Consider the following 21,556-nt stretch of genomic DNA (forward strand, 5'->3'; position numbering starts at 1 on the left):
TTTATGTTAACACATAAACAGTCTGTACTTTTAAATTTGAAGCTTGATACTTGTGGTTTTAATACTTTGTGTTTACAAGGTATTAATACCACATCTAATTTGTCTTGAATCCTAAAAGTCATATTCTGGCGTGAGAGTTTTTTAGAAATACTCTGACTGCACTCTCAGGACCATGTCTGCTGATTCAGAAATGGGAGGAAATTTTCATGTAGTTTAACCTCTCAATGTTTTTCCTTGCAGTATTACATAAACATAAGCTTTTTATTTATTTATTTTATTATTTAGGGTATTGGCAAAGACTGAACCTCCTTTTAGTGTGTGCTGCATTACTTGTGTTGTGTTACAGCAGTAAAACTTTACGGCTAAAGAAAAAAAAGGAAGAAAAGAAAAGCAGACTCAGCAGCCCTCCAACGTTTTGTCCAAACGTGTGGAGGGGGAAACTTGAACCACCCAATCTTGAATAAGTCTACTTGACTTGTCATAAGGATAACTTGTGAATTTCACCTCATATTGCAAAGATGGAAGAAATCTTCATCTGTTCTGCAAATATTTCATTGATCCATTCTAACAACCATGCTGTAACTTCCTGTTCCCTCTGGAGTATTCAACCAAATCTACCTCTACATAGTATATGTATTGTGCAAAACAAATTCACAGAAATCTTAAACATGTTAATTATTAGTCTTTGCTTTTGTTGGCAGCTTTTGCCTCATGCAGCCCTGCTACAGCAACTGCAGGGACAGTGTGTTCAAACTCCTGAGAGCTCTCAGCACCCTCAGCAGGCTGGCTCTCTCATTGGCTGAGCACCGGCCATGATGTCACCACAGCACATTATAAGGGCTCTGACAAATAGCCTGGGAGACACATTCGAGGAAACACTGCTCAGCTGACAGACTGAGGAGTGAGACGCGCAGAGATCAAGACAAACGGAAAGTGGAGCGGGCATGTGACTCTTACTTTTGTTGCAGAAACTATCCGTGCACTGAGGTTTTTTTTAACTGTGTATGGGAGGCAGGAAACACAACCACAACCTGTCGAGGTTTGCATTTTTGTTTTTGTTTGCTCAACCTGTTTTATAGCTTACTAGTGCTGAATAGAACCTAATGTATTCATCTGGTGTTAGTGCTGTAATTTCTGTTTTTTTCTTTTTGTCAGAACAGGCTTTAAGTGCATTTACAAATAGACTTTGCCACATTTGTTTTTCTTTTACCTTCAGTTTGCATTGCAATTGCAATAACTTCTGTGTGTGTGTGTGTGTGTGTGTGTGTGTGTGTGTGTGTGTGTGTGTGTGTGCATGTTTTTTGTCCACATATGGATTTTGCAGATGGAAAATACATCCCACTTAACATACCCCAACATGACTTCTTCACTGGGAGCAGACGTAACAAACTCGTCCTCACCGCCGCAGGCTAAGGAAGTTTACACTGACACCATCATGATCGTGTTGGGCATAATCATGTCTTTGCTAGTTTTATGCATCGTCTTCGGCAACATACTGGTCATAACAGCGATTGCTCGCTTTCAACGTCTCCAAAATGTCACCAACTGTTTCATCACATCCCTGGCATGTGCAGACCTGGTCATGGGTCTCATTGTGGTTCCTTTCGGCGCCTGTTACATTATCTTTAACTCCTGGCACTTTGGTAGTTTCTGGTGTGAGTTCTGGACTGCGACAGATGTGCTCTGTGTGACGGCAAGCATCGAGACCCTATGCGTCATAGCCATAGACCGATATTTGGCCATCACTTCACCCTTCCGTTACCAGTCAATGCTGACAAAGTGCAAAGCTCGAATAGTGGTCGTCCTGGTGTGGGTGATTGCTGCCTTGACATCATACCTTCCCATCCATATGAAGTGGTGGATATCAAGCACACCGGAAGCTGTAGCTTGTAAAAATAACAGCTACTGCTGTGAGTTTGACACGAACATGGCTTATGGCATCACCTCCTCCATCATCTCCTTCTACATCCCTCTGGTCATAATGGTTTTCGTCTACAGCCGGGTTTTCCAGGAGGCCAAGCGGCAGCTCAGAAAGATCGACCAAAGCGTTGGACGTTTTCACAACAGCGACAACAATGACTTTAAAACTCTGGATGCCAACAATGGGCGTGGCCAAAAAAAGGTTAAGTTTTGCCTGCGGGAACACAAAGCCCTGAAAACACTGGGCATCATCATGGGGATCTTCACTCTCTGCTGGTTGCCCTTCTTTCTGCTAAATGTGGTGGTGGCTATATGGAAGGTGGAGGACAAAGCCCCCTTTAGGATACTCAATTGGATAGGTTATTCAAACTCTGCCTTCAACCCGTTCATTTACTGCCGGAGTCCTGAATTCAGGTACGCCTTCAAGGAAATCCTCAGGATTAAGAGTAACCGCTTTAATAACCAGGGACCTGTAAATGGATACATCTACAGCAGGCACAGCTGGCAGAGTGAGCAGCAAGGGAGGAGTAAGGGCAGCTCAGAGGACAGTGACACCAATGAAGGGTGTGCATTGAAAGGAGCAGGGGTCTCCAGTGTACTGGACAGAACAGTGGACCCTAATGGCAACTGCAACAAAAGCCTATCGACTGTAACCACCGCCTTGTGAACTTGGAGCTGTGCCCCTGCAGTCAACAAGGAAATCCACATGCGTTTACACTGCCATAATGAACTTTTTTTGCTCCCCCGAATGACTGATGGAGGTAAGACCAGTAGAAACCACCGGCAAAGTTTCTGGTGACTGCTTTCAAAAGAAAAAAAAAAAACTGCAATCCGTATGTTGAGCAAAGAAAAATATTTCTTTTTTTTTTTCTTTTTGCATATGTACAGTAAATTAATACTGTAAGTAGATCATTGTCAATTTTATTTTACTTCTTCTTTTTTTTTTTTTTTCATTGATGTTCTACCTCATTGCAGTTTTAAAATATTTATATTTAAAGTCATTATTTGTCATAAGCTGCCCACCAGGGTTGTGTCTCAGCTGTTTGTTTGCCTTACATTGTCTGTGGATAAAATATTTGGCTTCATCTGGATCTTTTGGGCATAGTATCAGTCCCAAAGCTATCGGAAAAAAATACCCCTAATACCAGAAGCATATAAATAGCCTACTTTTTACTGTCAAGGTAAATTTGAATGGAAGTTGTGTGTTTGATCTGAGCGCACCTACCTGACATGCAAGACAAATAACTTCGTTGCATGAGAAGACGGTTGATTGGAGTGTAACTCCTGTGTGTCAAAATATGCATTCCAAATGAGCTAAGATTATAATCTGACATGCTTTAGTCTGATTTTTTTTTTTCTTTTAGCGTAGAAGTGTTAAGGTAGTTTTACGAGGTAGGTTCAAACACACCTCTCTTTTTTTTCTTTTTTTTTTTTTAACATTTTCCTGCTCTCGTGCTTAACAGCCTTTTACATCTGAGTTTCTCTTGTCAGCAGAAAGCACCAGAGATATGTAATCTAAATCTCCCTGTTGAGCTGACAAACGCCTGTGGCCAACATCTGCTAATACTATGATAAAACTTTAAAGTTTCTTTTATCAGCCAGATTAGGTAAAAAAAAAAAAAAAAAAAAAAAAAAAATCAAGATATCTGATATCTCTGAGTGGAAAAACTAAAGCCATGATGAAAAATATGGTATATTTACCTTAAAGTCTTGCAGCTTATAAGCACCGGTGAATGTTTTTTTCATAATTTACTACATAGTCTTGTTCTATAAAGTGGCTCAAAAGTTTAGCTTGCACAACACTAATTGGTACATTTTATAGCCATTACATAAGTGCCAGAAAGACTTTTTTTTTCTCTCGCTTCTATACAACGGTAGCTGTCGAAGCCATGCTTGCACAACCCCTGAGTGTTTATCAAATCTTGGTGGTTGCTGTGTTTCAGTATGAGCAGTGTTTACTGCAACTAGAGTAGCCGTTTCCTCATAGTGCAAGGGTACAAATCACACATAATAATAAACAGGGCATCAACATAGCAAAGTGAAAAAGTTCCAGGTCATAGATGTGGTGGCGGCGATTAGAAGACAAAAACAATGACAGAACCCTGGATAGCGCACCTTTGTCACCGCTTCCTGACATTTCCCAGACTGTCCTCAGTGTATACGAACGCCTCCGTCTCTCTGGTGTCGGTGCAGCACTCAGGAGTGCACAGAGCAGTGCCTCAGCTGTTTCAGTCACTTTTAGTCAGTCTTCTTTAAATGCTTCTTGATGTGCAGTCTCCAGGAAACGGCTCAATCCAGCTGAACCCAGTCTCGATCAACAGGAATAAATACATTATCTCTTCTGTTTAGCTACAGAATCAGATAACTCTTTAAAAAAAAAACCAACACTGAGTTAGATTAGTAAATGACCAAGGGTAGGGTTTGCAATTTGCTGGTCGTGATGACATCTAAAGGACCAACCTGAAATTAGACTTTGTTTCTTATCTCCCATTTTTAAGATTTCAACCTCTTGGGAATAGCTTTTTTTTTTCTTGATGTAAAGAGGCTATAATGGGCAGTGAGCACTTAACATGAAGGGCTTTAATTAAAGGAGTCAAGCTCTTTTTTTCACACTAAATTGCTTTCAAGCTCATTATGATAAAGAGCAGTGGAGGTGTGACTCTAGACAGCCCCCTTTCCGCAGTCAGTTTGAGAGTCTCTGGCATGATCTGATCAAAGTGACAAATGCTAAATGTAGCTTCTGAGGGTGGGGTGGGGTGGGGGAGTCCTCTGCCAGTCTAAAATGGTGCTAGTGACGTGTGATTTAGTGCATGTAGTCTCTGTAAGGAGCTAGATCAGCTGACACTGTCAAAACTGTGAACTTTGGTCCCTCCAGAGGAAATCTCTATGTACTGTATGGCAAGGTTTGGTCAACGCTGTTATCACAGACCTTAGGAATAGACGTAAACACCGTGTCATCATGCGTCAGTGTTTTCCATGTGAAAAACAAGCTTTCCAGCATGTTGATCTTTTTATGTTTTTCTTTTTTGTGGATTTGCAGCAAAGTAAATGCAGAGGTTGAATGTCACAAGAAATGATCTTTGCCATTTTTTTTTCTCCTTTATAACATTCTCACCGTACAACTGGTATGAAAAAAGACCAAGTTTTTCGTATGTGGTATTCACTTAGTTAACTGATGAACTGGCACTAATATAGTGACTCTGCTGCTTTTTTTTTATACTTTCCTTTTTATATGTCATTCTTGTAGCATTGTGGAAGTGACAGTTTGCATGTCTGTTATGTATTAGTGGTGTTGTGTTTGTGGACTTCTGTGCCGTTTCCTTTCCAAGTGATCTGTTTTAGCCCAATTGAACCGGGTGAGAACTATACATCCACACTGCACCCTCCTGGCAGTGGCCTCTCCTTGCACCTCAGCTGTCTTGCATTTATAAATGGTTACTGTTTCATCAATATCCCTGTATAATAAGGAATGTAATTCATGCCTCCACATCCTCAATGCTTGAGGGCACAACACAGTTATGTGCAATGAGTCTTGAATGATAAGCTGACACTATAACATTCCAAGCACAGCTGATGTTTTATATCATGCCTACGATGCACATTCAGTTCTCCTATCAGTGTCTGGTCCCAGGCACTTTACCCACTGCTGTACTTATGCTAACTCAGCTAAAAAAAAAGGTTCTTTTAAAAGGAGATTATGGGTCACAGGACAAATGAGTCTTAGAGGTTATGTTGCAATTTCAGTGTAATAGGATACAGTGTATGTCATGGACTGATGCACATTAACATGATCCAAGCAGGCTAAAGCCAATGCTATTCTCCCTTAACCACTACTGTTTCTATTGAATAAAAGTTACTTTGTTCAATTGTTCACCCACCTGAAGAAGCACTGTATGGCACTTTCGTGGCACATTTGTAAGGACTCTGAACATCTGAACACACATTTGAGTTCATGAACTATGAACAATTTGTCCATTGACTTGTACAATAATATTTTGGAAGTTTGTTTTCCTCTCTGCAACTCAAAACAAATAGTCTGAAGAGGAAAAGCGTCGCAGCATCTCAGCACCGATGTTGAAAGAGGCGAACTATTTACAGAGATGGATGTAATATGTAAATGTGAATTTTGTTAAAAGGCTAAATATTGTTTTAGCACCTGAAGAACAAAACGGTCATATGTGAACTTCTTTTATGTTGTCAGAGTGAAAACATCATCACTCAACTGAATGTTTACTAAATGTTTGCTATTTTCGCACAAGTTCTTGTCACTGTTTGTTCAGGTCTTGAATCCTGTTTATAATATGTGGTGCCATATATATATATATATATATATATATATATATATATATATATATATATATATATATATATATATATATATATATATATATATATATAATGTAAATAAGAATGTGTGTCATGTGTAACATTTTTATTGTAATAAATTAAATACATGTTGCATGTAATGTTCTAACTGATGTGTCTCTTATGATCATTAAGTTGCTCATGTTCCATGTGTCTTGCTCCCTGAATGCAGAAAGCACAGACATGGAAAGCAGTTTAGCTATTTAGTCCTGGGAAAATCATCAGCATGTGATCCGGTTGGAACAATGTGGGAAAGCAATCAGGACACAATGAAAAATGTTTCCACTCTCCTTTTGAAACTACTTTCTGTACAATGATCCAAGATTGTACTGAGCAACTATGTCTAATCGAAGTGAGACAGCAGAGATATTTATATGAAGTGAAACCATAAGAATCTCAGTATTTGGTGCTTAGTTGTAGTGGAAAATATTGTTCGTGTTACCTAACATGGTAGGACAGAAAATGATGGAGCAAGATGAGATTTGTGAATTAAATATTACCTGTAATGGAGGAAAGACAAAGCAAAATGGTGAACGTACCATACGCAATCTCTGCAAAAATAGCTAAATAAAGCCATCTGACCTAACACGACAGTCTTATAATTGAGTAAGGGTCACGTATAAGTTATCTTTGTTAACATATTCCTGCGGTTACTTTACACATATTATCACAATGGAAATATCATTTAAGTATAATTATATCATATCAATGCAGTTATCAATGAAGTCTGACATATGCATAAAAAAACTGCAAATGCAGATGTTTCCACTTTAATAATCGTAAAGTAGTTTAATCCAAAGTAAACGTAACATAGTTGTTTTTGTGACTAAATAATACAGCCTTGTTACAGAAGAACATCTTTTATGTCATATTTCCTTTAATTGTGGGCTGTTTTAATGCCAAATAAAGTTTAGTGGCTACAGTTTGATTGATTGATTGATTGATTGATTGATTGATTGATTGATTGATATATTTTTAACAGAAATAACACAAATTTTTTAACAACTTAAAGATAGTGGACTAAAATTATTCAATTAAAACAAACAAACAAACAAACAAAAAAAACATTTTAAATTCCAATTAGGTGGAAATAAAACATTCATTGACATATAAATACAAATTTGAAATAAATCAAAATTTCAAAGTAAATGAGCATTTATTTTTTATGGGATGCAACAATGCCATAAGTATTATGAACACATTTTCAATTAAATTTTCTTATTTTTCCTTTAAAATGAAAACAGAAAATGTAAATAAATCTAAATGAGTAGTTTTATTCCGCAGATTTGGAGGTCTCAGCCAGGGCAGTTAGTGCTGACCGTGCATGCGACATTATCAGCTACATGTTTACTTTCAGTTCAGTTGGGTATTTTTTATGCAGTTAGTTATTCATCTACAACATTTGTACAGCAATAATACCATAACAAATTTAGAACATAACTTTTTAATTATAAAGCCTTTTAAAACAACCACAGATTAAACAAAGAGCTGTAAATAATCAGCCATTACAACACAAGAGAATAAAACTGGTAACTCTTTACAGTACTGGGTACGAATGGATAACTAACCAGTATTTAATGGTGACTATGAAGAACAGCATAATTAGGGAATGACTGGTCTTTGTGGTCCCCAGTAAGTACGAGTTAAGTATCAATTAGTCCCTCATTTGGTTCTCTTTGGATTTCCTGATAACTCACCAATCGTTCAAATATTTATTTATTTATTTAGTTAGTTAGTTATTCAGTTAATTAGTTCGTTGACATTTCTTGGATAACAAAAACAATCTCTTCCTGAAATAAACAAACAAATAACTGAATAAATAAGTAAAGCAATTAGTTTAATATGACGGTGCTTGCTGGATCCAGAAGCGACCATATTTGAGCAAAAGTGTGGCGTTTTGATGTGATTCTTTGCAGCAAATAGAGCAAAGTTTTTATGTTTGAGGCGGAATATCTAAATCTATAATTCAATGTACATGAAATATTTTCACAAGTATGATAAACAGAAGGGGGACGTAGCATATTAGAGTGACTCGAGGTAAAATGTTGGCTCCATATTTGTAGAGCAAAGATTTTGTCAAAGTGTTGGAGCCAGATATGTTTGGAGCCAGTATTCAGCATGCGTCAGTGCTGTAGCATCTATTGGTTCTTATTTGACAGTGGATAACTTCACTCTCCACGCTTTAGTATCTGAGTTATAATGATTTGATTGTGTTTGTTTAGCGTGTTTTTCAGAAAAGAGGTTACCATAAAACTAATATTTTCATTTTTTGGTACAATACAGACAAACTGATGAAAGAAACAGCATGGAACAGCACTTACATGAAGCAGAGCTTTGTTGCTTAATGAGAGCATGCTGTGGCCCTGGAAAGTATTGGAGTGCTTCAAATATGCATAAACTGTGTGAAATCTGTTTGTCACAGTATTGTTGACATCTCCACCCTTCCGTTGAATCTTAGATTGTTCTCGCATGGCCATAGTTTGTTTGGTCTTACCTCTAATCTTTGAAAACTGAAGTCTTCCACGCTGTGTGGCAATGCAATTTCAGTTCAGATTATTGCAAATGCTCCGTGTCTTTTCAGCTTTTAGATGTGCGGTGGGCCCGATCTACTGGCATCAGTGCAGGCACGAGACTATGAGATCAGACATGAGCTCTGTGGAGCTTGAAAGACAATTTTCAAACACTTACAGAAACTTAAACTTGCTTTCTTCCAAATTATTTGCCAAAGTATTTCCGATTTCAAAGAAGTCCATGCATGGTGAAATTCTTAAAAAGGTATAAAGAAATGACTACTTTAAGTTGTCTGAATGCAGGAAAAAATGGAAAGAGTAAATTGAATAAAATAAGAGTGTTGCATAAAGACTTTCTTTTTTCTTTTTAAGATGTGTTTTGAGGCTGTTGCATACCACTAGACAGTAAGCTTGTCTAAACCCCTGGCATTATTGTGACCAAGGCACCATAGTGTCTGCAGTCTTTTACCTCACTTGGGCCTTTTGAGCATGTGCAAGAGTGTAGATCCATGTGCACAAGCACATCTCAGATCAGTCCGTCTGCCTCCACTCAGAGAGAGATTATAAAAACAAATGGGACTTCAAAACATATATTTTTAAGTTTAATTTCTTCAAAAATGTTTTCAGAGAAGCTATAATTTTATCTTGTTTGGTCTTTTTCCTTTTTTTTTCCCCCTCAAATTGACTAAACTGTAGATGTTCATATTGATAAATGCATCATAGAATATTTGATTCCACATGTTAAGTATGGCATATGAAAATTAATAGCTTCTCAAAATGTTTATTGAACAAATATCATGAACAGATGTAATTGTAAGTGGGACAATGATATGCTCCATTGGCCCCAGAAGTTATTTAGTGGAAAAAGTGCTTCTTCCGGACATTTAAAAAAAAAAAAAATTATTAACCAATCCTTGACGTTGGCTTGCATGTCTGACTCCTCCATCAAATTTTTAAGGGTTTTAATACATCTGCTCCAATTTCAAAAGCTCCCACAACATTTCAGTAGGATAAACATCTGGATTTTGACGTAGCCATACTATAACCTACCATTTTTTCCTTTTGAAGCAGTCTTTAATGCATTCGCGTAGGATTTCTCCTGGTGAACGTTTCCCACTTGATACAGCTTTAACCTTCAGACAGCTGTGGAGTGTTTTCAAGCATTTTTTTTGCAACTGTGATGAATTCATTCTGCAGTTCAATATTAAGCTGCAAAGTCCCTGAACAATGACAAAACCCCAAACCATGCAGATACAATGTTTCATCAGGTTTTTCTCGTGAAAATAAACCTTGTTTTAATTTAAACATTTCAGTTGTTGCATGATGTTGCTTTAAGGATTCTTGCAGATTTCTTTTTGGATAAAAAAATCATTACATCAAGTTAACTTGTGCAAAAATTATAGATCAATTGCCAGATGTTTGAAAGGTATGTCAGGCATATGAGCAAAAATGCACATTATGCTCAAAGCTAACTACAGTACACTTTTACACATCTATGAACAACAGCCAGGTTTTTCTAGCAGGTTCTTCAGCAGCCAGATATAAAAGTCAATGCATTTTCATTAGTAAATTTAAGTAAATTAAAGCAGAGGTTTTTCCAGTTTGCTTGTATAGAGCTTCCAGGTACGTGTTAACAAGATGCCAAAGATGAAAGACAACATTTCTGACAAAAACAATTATTTCCTGTCTTCAATCAGGAAGGGGTTCATACCCAAACAATCTTATGTCTTTGTTTCTGTGACAAAAAATGATTACAATTAAAAAAAGAATAATAATAAATGACAGAGCCAGTTTTCTTTAGGTGGATATTCCAAGAAAATCATATACATGCCAGCAACTGAAAACAGACAATGTGAGAAGTGAATAAATGTTTGGACTCAAAGCAAAGACCAGTGATAAACAAACTGGAAATTAATATCTTTAATAGTGGAAATGATGTTGAATATGTAGAGAATGGGACAATTAAGCCACCAAAACGGAGAAGAATGGACTTCAGTGTGACTGGGTCTAGGAGCAAAACATAGTCATTAATATTTTCTCAAGAATGATACTTTCAGAAATCTTAGATTAAACTCACGTGGAATGGTCCGGAATCAATGAGTCTGGGTCCAGAGCTGGTCTGCTCAAAGCAGGGGGGGAAGAGATTGGGGTCAGGGTCAGATCCAGGTTCAGAGCAGGTCAGATCAGGAGGGCCAGAGGCAGAAAGCAATGTCAGGTCCAGGTCCTGGTCCAGGTCCAGGTCCAGAATGCAGATTCCAAAACAGACTTGAGAGCTGAAGACAAAGAATGCTTGCAGACAATCTGGCAGAGAACAAAGGGTTGCAAGGATCTTAAAAGAGGAGTGGAACAGGTAAAGTGGATCGAGTTAATTAGGTGACCATTGTAGTCCACAGGAAGCATGCCCAAATAAGGCAAGAGTTAGAGCGGCAGACCAGAACCATGACAGGTGAAAAAGAAAAGAAAGAAAAAGATGTGCTTCTCCAAAGACCTACGTAGGATGTCAAATGTTAAAAGTTGGTCTCAGTACAACGAGAAAAAAAGCTTGTTTACTCATATTTTTCCATTATTTTGTTTGTCATTGTTATAATTTCAAAAGAAACAGCAGTTTTATTTCCTGTTATCTCTCTCTCTCTGTTTGTTTTTTATTGATCGAAGTGGCTCTTGAATATTTATCTGAATAATATCTGTTGGGGAAATGCATTTGGGCTGTGGCTAACAAGGATCAAAAGAGTTTTTTGGTTTTTTTTTTAAATCAGTGTACATGTGGTCAAATATAATAAGTTAACTGCCCACAGCCAGCAGCAAGTGTTCTTGTACTTCATTTCAAGTGTCAGCCTTTTATTTCAGCTTTTCTTTCTACTGTTAATGGCTGGCACATTGACACAAGTCAAAGGGGATGCAGTGTAATAATACCACTTAAACTGCACCTAAGGCCTGTCTTTTCCTTTTTCTTTGTAATGGCTCAATTTTCTGACAAAATAACTGCCATGATTTGCTTCTAAGTAATCAATTTGACTCTGTGCCAGCTCCAGTGTATTGTATTCTTAATGGCTGGCAATTATATGCTGATGGTTTTGTAAAGAGTCACTTTCATCAGCTTTATGAAGTCAAGTCAGAGACTTATGCAACGCTTGGGAAGTTGTGGTAGCACTGTGTGCATTATTGTTGTTATCCAAGCAGCAGGGATTGGCATGGGAAAGCATATATCAACCAGCAGCCTCGGTTGTTGCACAGCGCAGTCATCAACAGGTCTGGCAAAAGGGAAAACTTCCATTAACCATGCGCATCCTTTTAGTTACTGCACTTAGAAGACCGCTCTGCAGCTGAGATTTATGTGCATAAGAGAGCAGTCTGACATGAGAATTAAGGTCACTGTTAAATGTGGGCAAATGAGTGGGTCCGAGTGGACATTGTTCATACTTTTCCACAAATGGATCATTTTAAAGATCTAAAGACGCGCACACACACAGGAAGGGGAGTGACTGTTACATTTTTGTGGCGACCTAAAAAGTATGGAAAGTTTTGTCCGATCACTGCCAGACTCGTCAGGCCTCATTGACACTGGACTTTGTGCAATTGCTCCTAATCTCTTTGACACCACTGTCATCTCCCTCCAAGAATTCCCTGACATGCTCGTGTGAGACAAAGATGCTTGTCAGCTGGATGCCTAATATGGCGCTGCAGTTATGGATTGTAGTGGGAGGCTGGTGTGTAGAGACGGGTAACGAGTGACTAGATGTGTGTGGTCTTTGTGTTTGGTGGGAACTGATGAATGTGTGAAATGAAGGTAATTAATTGTATTTAATACACACATCATGCAAATAGTATAAACTGTGATATGAACATTCCTGAACTGTATACACGAGCATGCTTCATAATTCATTATATGCTTACTTTTCCCTTCATTTTGTCATAATAAACCAGATTAACTCTCTTAATCTAATGAGATTCTACATGTTAGGGAACTGAGGTGAAGGATGGCTAAAGGTTTTTAGGCGACCATGTCCCATTTTTGCTTGATGTAAGACTTAAACTACTCAACAACTCTGCTGTTCTGACATGAACAGAATGTGGTCTGACTTTGACTTCCTGAAACAAGTGACACCGTCACTGAACAAATCTCTCAAATTAAACCTCAGTACGATCACAGCTGATGGATAAATATTTGGAAATGTTTGCTGATTATAAAGTCTGATAAAGCCCTTTCTTTATAATCTTAAACATGCATCATCCAGGGTTTCCAGAGAGGTGTTTTGGGTCTGGATTACCAGTATATTTCTCTGACTGAATCTTTATTGACACAGTGCTGACGTACAATGAACAACAGACAATAAACAATAGGACTGATGATTATAATAAAAATAATAATGAAATATTCAGATAATCAAGGGTATCCACATATAAGACATGTCTCCTTTGGTAGAATAAATCCGTCTGCACAAATATGACACACAGACTGTCATGCTGTATGCCATGATGCTGGACAGGACAGGATAAACAAAAAGAAAAGAACAATAGACTTCAATTCATTGCATGTTTACACTGAGCAGGAAGTTGTTTTTAGTTTATTTCTTTGTGCAGTGTCTCACAGGATGATAAACTTTTTGATGATTTTTGTTCTCAATTACTGCTCGGATCTGTTAACAACAAACTAGCTGTGATACACTCTACCGGGCTTTATGTTTTCCGACTCCAGTTAAATTTATCTTCCTGAGATCTGACAATGGACTGGCAATGACTCTGTGTTTTACTGTACAGTAAAGATGACAACTTGGGCCTTTGGCCAGAAATACCAAGGCTGGAGGCATTCTAACTAATTTAAAGGGATCATGACAAGTTTTCTGCAGTGTTGCAACAATGTATTATCACTTTAAACAAACAAACTAATAAAGAGGATGTAATTTGTTTTTTAATGCTTGTTGTAGAAGAATGCTGGTCTTGAACTCTCATTCATGAGACTGTTTTTCAGCAACTTTGCTATTATCATGTCATAGCTCCAAGATTGTCTTTTCTGGTCAATTTAATCATTTTCTTCTGGCAGTGCACTTTGCCAAGCGTGAGCACATTTCCTACCAAGACAATTTTAAAGTCGATGTTTTTGCACAGCAAGGAATGACTTGTCCTGACTATTGCACAGTTGGACTGTGCGTCTATGAAATGAGTATTTCACATAAGTCAGGAGCGGAGGCCAACTGCTGGGACAGCAGTAGTCAGCTTCCCGGGCAGCATAAACAAGTACTAACTGTTGCAAAATATGCAAAAGGCTTTTCTGCAAATTGAGCAGGTGCTAGCTGAAACCTACCAGGAAAGGCTGCCAGTCAATTTTCCCTGCAGCCTCTACTCACTTCTCATTTTAGGAGTATAAAGGAAGCTGAGGGCTATACTTTGTGTTGATATGTTTGTTTAATAAGCACAAAAATGTTTTTCCTCCACAACCACAAACATGAAGACTCTAATTCTCTGAAAACACAAGCAGACACAAGTGGGATTCTTACTGCTGGGTTACTGAGGACTTCTCTCATAAAACATCAAATTGACATGTACCGCATCTAAATGAACTTTTTATCGAAGTAACAAATACTTCATTGGTCACATGCTACTTCCAAAGAAGTACTAAGAAAACATTTAAGCTAAAAAGTATCCTTTGCAACATGCATTATTTCTTACAGACTGTTACAGACGTATGACTCACCTTCTAGAAACTCTTCAGAGAGCAGCTTCATGGGATGTAACACGGGGGCTTTCAAAATAAAAGCACACATGTATTACGTCACTTCAGCTATATGATAAACAAAACTTTAACTTTTAATTATGTATGTGGAGAGAACAAGTGTGCAAACACACAATTTTTAGAGTATATGATTGCAACAGTTACAGAGTCACTAACACAATTAGCAATGGTTCGCACTGACAACCTCCACAAATTACATGTTAGCATCTTACAAGATAACAACTGGGAAATAAGGATGCATTGTTGTCTTCCTTAACATCAAGCTGGACCGTTCTCCACCAGCTGAAACACACCTCCTAACATCTAGTAACAAAGGAGGGCACAGAAAAATATATTTTCAGTGAAGAAGAACAGAAAAATCATATAATTTGCTATGTTGCAGGTAATAAGCTTATTACACATTTACAAACACACACACCCAAAGAAAACACCCACTGTGATCTCTGTTTCTGTTTGTTGGTGAGGTCACCTTAATATTCTGGAATAAATACCATCTTAAACATTATTAAATGAGATGATATGATTAAAAGCATTTCCATTTTTCAGAAGTTGCAATTTTTAAGAGTTCAGTGCAAAAAAACAAAACAAAAAAACAAACACCTGAATGCAAAATGCAATAACTACCTGATGTTTAAAGAAAACTATAATCACACCAGAACAAATTCATTTTGAAAATCCTGTTATGAACAATAAGTCCTTGCAGATAATTACAACTCCAGATACAAATTCAATTTCTAGTGGGAAGAGACAGTTCCTGTCAACAAAACATTCTCTAATGAAAATTAGAAAAAAGTGGGAACTGAAACCAGCATAAATCCTGCCGGCTGAGCTTTCATCACATACTGCTCTAGTTATCCACCTCAGCCTTATTGAAGTTACAACATAGCACTGACAGAATGAAGTGCAAGCATAGTTGTGGGATCGTCTTAGATGGAGCAGCTGACCGTAGACGGTAACTTTCTGTAATATCAGAGGCAGCTCACTCTGCAGCGACCCATGATGGGGAAAAGTGAAAAATGATAATGCAGAGAGTGTGAGGGTAAATCGGTGTGTTAGATGTGGTAGATGAAAAGGACTCATTCATCTGTTTCAACAGTGAAGCTGATTCTACCCAGAGATGGAAAAGAGGTGAGAGCTGAGATGGGGTAAAGACAGGGCAGGATGGAAACGTATGGATGAAGTTTGCACACATGAATTTATTATATCTTAAAGTGGGCACCAAAGAAAGCAAGTTCCTTACATCCTGCTGCAGATGTTAAACTGTGACAAATCAAGCATGTTCCTACTAAGAGAAGAAAAACAGTTTTACTGCCAATATTAAACAGTAAGAAGTCGACACACACACGTTAGTTGATCTGCGTTTTAACCCTACTCAGCTTCCCCTTATTGAAAGTAAAGTGTTACCATGGGGATAATCTCTATCATTATGCAGAGGTATAAAGGACTGTAGACTTTAAAGCTGTAGAACTGAGAAATTGTTTGAGCTAAATCCCTTTTTGCTTACTTGCTGTTATCAATTTAATTGATATTTGTGTGCAGATTGCAACCAGCTGCAGTTTAAGTAAGCAACCTAGTCAACCAAAGAATTGGTTTAAAATAAGAGATATAAAGTAATCAGAGCCTCAGATATGAATTCCACTGAAATGTTTCAGGAGATGAAAGTGGATGATTCATGTAAACAAAAACAGATTTTTATGGAAAATGTGCAAGAATACTTTTTTGTTCCAGGTTTGTTTTTTGTTTTTTTTTCGTCCAAACATGAATTTGTTTCAACGAAAATCCTATAAAAGTATCAAGAGTAGAAAAATTTAAAAGAGAATCCTGATACTGCAGAACCTAATCCAGGTGTGTATTTCGTATGCTCTTTTCAAGAACTTCTAATCGTTTTATTTATTCTACAACATAAAATCACTCGATTAAGATACATACATTCCACAAATCAGTTGAATTTATTTCATTAGTCAGCAAACATTTTTCAGACTTCTGGATTAATTTAAAACTTCTTCATCCCTCCATCTCTTCATGCTCCATTTTAGATCAAGGAATAATCATGCATTTCCTTTTAGTATTTCCAGATTATTATTTTTTAGTTCATATGTTATTTTAATTGACTTTCCATAATGTTCTTTTCACAAAAGGAAGCAATGAAAAGCTTTCATGCTTTTCAAGCTCACTTCAGGGTTGTGTTTCCTAGCCGAGTACTGTAGATTTACTGTAAAGATGACATACTTTGATAAATCTTGTTAAAACCAGTTCAGTAACATTCTACAGTTTTATGAGTGTCCTGGTTTGAGCTGTTATTTCTCTATCAGAGAATGCCATTTAGCACAAAAGGTGAAAAGTTCTACATGTCATATAAAAAATTATGTTATGAAATATACTATTTGTGAGGTCACTTGCGATGCAGTTAGTCATTGGTTTTAAAGGCCTTAAATGGTCTACCACTAATGTTTTTAACCTCCACTTTATCCTGTTAGAACGAGTCAGACACATTAGGATTCAGCCTCTTGTTCACTTGGAGTTAACAAAGTAGTTTATTGACTGGGTTTTGGGGTGTTAACATTTCATGTTTCAGCCTTGTGTTTGTCCGTTTTTGGTGTTAATGAGCTTGTATGTTTCCTCGTGGTTTTCCACAGAGTGTGGAGTTTAAGTTTATAAAGTTTAAGTCCTGAAAGATCATGTCAGTGTAACCCTGGGAACAACTTTAAAAGGAAGAACAATTCAGTGCTTGTTTTGGCACAATTGAGCTTGTTTTGAACTCGTGCTAAACTTATGCCTGCCGGGGTAAAGAAGAAGCCTTGCAGCATTATTTAGCATGCAAATCATGTATGCAAACAATCCTTCCTTGGTTCGGTGTTACGACATCCTAATATCTAATAACTTCTTTGTTTTCCTTTGCCTCAACTCACAGTCTTTCCATTTTCCATTATGCGAGCAAATTCACTACTGTAGCTTTTCTCTTGGCACTGCAAATAGAAAAAACAAGAACTCTTAGGATTGTGGTCACGGCCACATATCACTGCATATGTTGTGGTTTTTTTTATTTTTTTTTTTATTTAACTTTATCTCAACAGTAGTTTCCAATGAGACTATTACCTCCATTCAATCTGCTCCGTTAACATTTTGAGTAGAAAATAAACCTGTTTGAAGCACATATGAAGAGTGAGTCCCAGCTGGAATTGGTCCCAGAGGGTGTGAAACTTTCTGAGGAGCCTTAATTCAGACAGTTCAGCTCTAAATAGGTTTCATTTGCCAGCCAAGGATCCAAGACCGCTTCACTAAAGTTGAAATCCACAATAATCTGATTGAAAACAAGCAAAAAAGGGATGTTTTTTATTCTCTATATAGGAAATAACAAGTATCTGTGTTTCATTTTGTCAAATTTCTCTGATCAGTAGTGAGAGGTCCTGATACAACATTAACTGTGTTCAGATGGTAAAAGCTCCACAACCAACCTCAGGTTGAAATAACACTGGTGTTCTGCTGCACTCTAGTGGTGGATTTGCAAAATGACCAAGTACCTGCTGCCAGAAAAGACCACATCACAGTAATCTAACCCACTGGCCCATGTTGCTGAGAGTACAACTATCAAGTGCTATTTCAGTATCTTTTTTTTAATCTTCAGATATACTTTGTGATTTTTTTTTATGTTTATTTTTTTCCTTTTTTAACTGAACTGTCATACAATTTAGGAATATACCAGAAAAGAACATAGAGGTCAAGAAACAGGCAAAATTAAACAAAGACATTGTGCAGCTGCAGGATTTCCTTTGCTTAAATTCCAGATACTTTGATGAGCTTTCTGTCAGTCAGCTTGGTCTCAAGATGAATTGTGGATATTTATAAACTAAAATTTCAATGTTACTGAAAATAAATGTATATATATATATATATATATATATATATATATATATATATATATATATATAATGTATGCAATAAATGTATATATATAATGTATGCATTTCTATTATTTATATATAAAATGACTTTTTGCTAATGTTTTGTCATATTATATAGTTGTATTTATAGTAGTAGTAGTAGTATACTATGGAACAAAAAGATCGTAGGGGGGGGGGGCGGCGTGGGGGGGGGGGGGGGGGGGCGGTGTAGGAGGGGGGGGGGGGGTGGCAGCAGAGGAGGGGGTGTACAGTGAGGGGGATGGTTGGGAATGGGTGGGGTAGGAATAGGGTCCATGACAGAGCCAGAGGGAGGGGATCCTTCCTCTGGCTCTGTCTCCTCCCGTCGGCGGCAGTCTTGGCGTTGCTGGGGGCACCGGGCCCCGGACCTGGATGGATGTCTGGGTGGGAACCGGGGACTCTCCACTCCGACTCTCTGGAGTGCTGGCGCTGGGCCGCCGGGGATGGGGGGACAACCGGGGTGCTGCCTCCTGCAGCACCTGGCGGGCCGGGACTTGCCCTTCTGCCCTGGGGCTGTCCCGGTGAGGTGGGGGCACCTACTGCGGCCAGCTGAGGAGTTGGTCGCCCAGGGGAGGAGTCCTTCTCCCCTGGTTGTGCCCCTCCCCATGCCCCCTTCCTCTTCCGCCACCCGACATCATACATACAGCATATAGGGCACGGTGGGGCGGGTGAAGTCAGTGGTCCCGGGAACCCTAAGGTTCATTTTCCGATGGACCCCGGCGACCACCTGCCCCACTAAATTTTAATTGCAACATAGACACCAATATACATTTAGGGTTTCGAGGGGACAGGCGCTTTGGCCATGGGGGGTGGACAGGAGCTACAGCGGTGGCCCTTGCCCATCCCCTCCCATTGGGGTCTTTCTCCCCTCGATTTTACTCACAACTTAGACACCATTACATTTACACAAGCAGCACACACACTTAATACACACACAGACACTCACATAAACAAGGGAATGCTGGGGAGGGGTGTCTGGCTGTCTGGCAGCCGCTGGTCCTACCACCCCAGGGCCACCCCTTTTTTACTTGCACTACAACCACGACCCACCCATGCACACACCACTGAGGCAGGCGGGTGGGGGGGGGGGGGGGGGGGGGGGCAGGGGTCTTCCTATGCCCCCTCTTCGTGGGGAGCACTTGGGGTACGGGGGGCGGGCCTGGTGCTGGTCTGGAGGTTGGGGACGGGGCGCTGCGGGGGGCCCTCTGTCCTGGGCGATGCCTGGGTCTCATGCCCCCAGGACAGGGCGCATGAGGAGGCCGGCAGGGTCTCTGCTTGGCTGCATAAGTGTGTGTGTGTGGGTGTGTAAATGTGGGGAGTTCAGGTCTGGGGCCTGCAGTCCTCCGGCTCCGGCTGTCGCTGGGGGGGGGGGGGGGATTGGGAGGGAGAGGGAGGATTGAATGGGAGAAGGTGAGTGGGAGGGTGGGGGGGGGGGGGGGGGGTGCGGAATGGGAGGGGGGGGTAGAGGAAGAGGGGGGGGGGGGGTGTTGGGGACAGTAGGGCTTGGGAGGGAGAGGGATGGGGAGGGTGCTGGAGAGGGGGGATAGGAAGCAGCGGGAGGGTTGTGGGGAGGGGTTGTTGGGGGGATGGTCTACGGACGTGTCCTTGTCCTTGGGGATCCCGGCCCTGGTATCATGGTGGCGCCGGCCCGCGATGGTTTTGCTCTGGGTGGGCGGGGCCCGCTGGGTCTTGGTCGGGGCTCTGCCGGGGGGTACGGGTGGTCCTGGGGCCTGTGGGCTGCCGGCTCTCTGTGCGGCCCGCGCTTCGGCACCCAGCGCCCGCCGGGCCGGCTTGCCATCGCCCTGTGCTACCCGGTGCCCCTGCCTCGTCGCGCCGGGTGGCGCCTGCCTGGAGGCTTCCACTGCTCTGGGCTCGGGGGACGGAGGCTCTCTTTGCTTTGCCTGCCTGGGCTCTATGCGCGGTGGGCTTGCTGGGCCCTGGGGGCCTTGGCTTCCTCCCCTACGCCTCGGGTCGTGGTCGTGTTCCCTACAAGCACTCAGCTGATCTTTGATTGCACGATCACACGTTGAACAGTCACAAGTGCACGCCCACAAAGCGCTCATCTTCCCATCTGCTTCCTACTAAATGTTGCTGATGACTCTCTGTAGGTATGTTTAATAACGGTTGGTATTGTAATTGTTATTTTATTGATTCATTTACTTTTTTTACTTTTATTTTTCATTTTTTTGTCTGTTTTTTAATATTGTCACTATCCTACTTATGTCTTTATGTCTTTATTGCTTTGCAAATACTGTAACTTTAGCAGCTTGGACACGCCTTTCTTTTCTGTCTCTCTTTTTCCTCCTTTCATTTCCTCTTTTTTTTTTTCCTCTTTCCCTGCCAGGTCCTGCTCGGCCATATCAAGACTGACGATGATTGCAAAAAAAAAGAAACTCTGAGTCTGGAACATCCCACAAATGTGCTCCACTCCAACATCAATATTTTTGCCCAGCCAATACGGGAGCAAATTTCCACATGGTCTGATGAGGGTACATGCATCTGATCTGTATGAGGGCAGACAGGGCCACATGTTCCCTGATACAGCCAGACAAAGTGGCCTAAGGTTCAACACTGCTGAGAACAGTGGTGGAGACTCTGTCCTAAGCAGCCTTTTTATCCCCAACAGACAGTTTACTGAATGACAAGAATACCATGTACAGGAAGGGGCAAGAAGCAACTACCCAGAAACCCTGCAGGATTCCATCACTCCTTCTTGTGAGATAGCAGCTTGGAACCGGGTGTATTGCTTCTTTGATGGGATTTTGGTATAGTTGTATAGTGCTGAGGACTCTGGGATGTCTGTAGGTTACAGTCTCCAAAAATATGTTTTTAATTAAAAAAAAAAAAAAAGAAAAGAAATTAGATTGTAAAAGAAATCTCAAAGCATTATTGCAAAACAGGTAATAAATGTGCAACTAAACTCACAAAAAGACTGGGTGATGTGGCTTCTGTTAACTTAAGCAGCATCTGGGCTTCAAGCTCTTTTCCTCATTTTGTTACGATGTTTATTGTCTACACTTTAAACAAGATATCAGACGTTAAGTGAATTTTAAATTCACCTTCTTTTTTTTTTTTTTTTAAAGAAAACTTGAATAATTTGACAGAACACT

The 21,556-nt window shown here is 39.7% G+C and overlaps 1 protein-coding gene across 2 annotated transcripts; it reads left to right on the plus strand.

The window, feature by feature from the left end:
- Positions 1-879: 879 nt before the first annotated feature.
- adrb2a (adrenoceptor beta 2, surface a) lies at positions 880-21,365 on the plus strand. 2 transcript variants are annotated; one of them, XR_013771528.1, is made up of 3 exons: positions 880-1,039; positions 1,325-2,681; positions 20,791-21,365. XR_013771528.1 is itself a non-coding variant. In XM_079250472.1 (2 exons), the coding sequence occupies exon 2, from the start codon at positions 1,325-1,327 to the stop codon at positions 2,585-2,587; it is 1,263 nt and encodes a 420-aa protein (XP_079106598.1). In that variant the 5' UTR covers positions 880-1,039; the 3' UTR covers positions 2,588-4,633. The 2 variants fall into 2 exon arrangements, 1 of the variants encoding a protein (XP_079106598.1); XM_079250472.1 differs by lacking the exon at positions 20,791-21,365 and having other exon boundaries at positions 1,325-4,633.
- Positions 21,366-21,556: the final 191 nt, after the last annotated feature.

This window comes from Telmatherina bonti, assembly GCF_933228915.1.
Source record: "Telmatherina bonti genome assembly, chromosome: 12".
NCBI lineage: Eukaryota > Metazoa > Chordata > Actinopteri > Atheriniformes > Telmatherinidae > Telmatherina > Telmatherina bonti.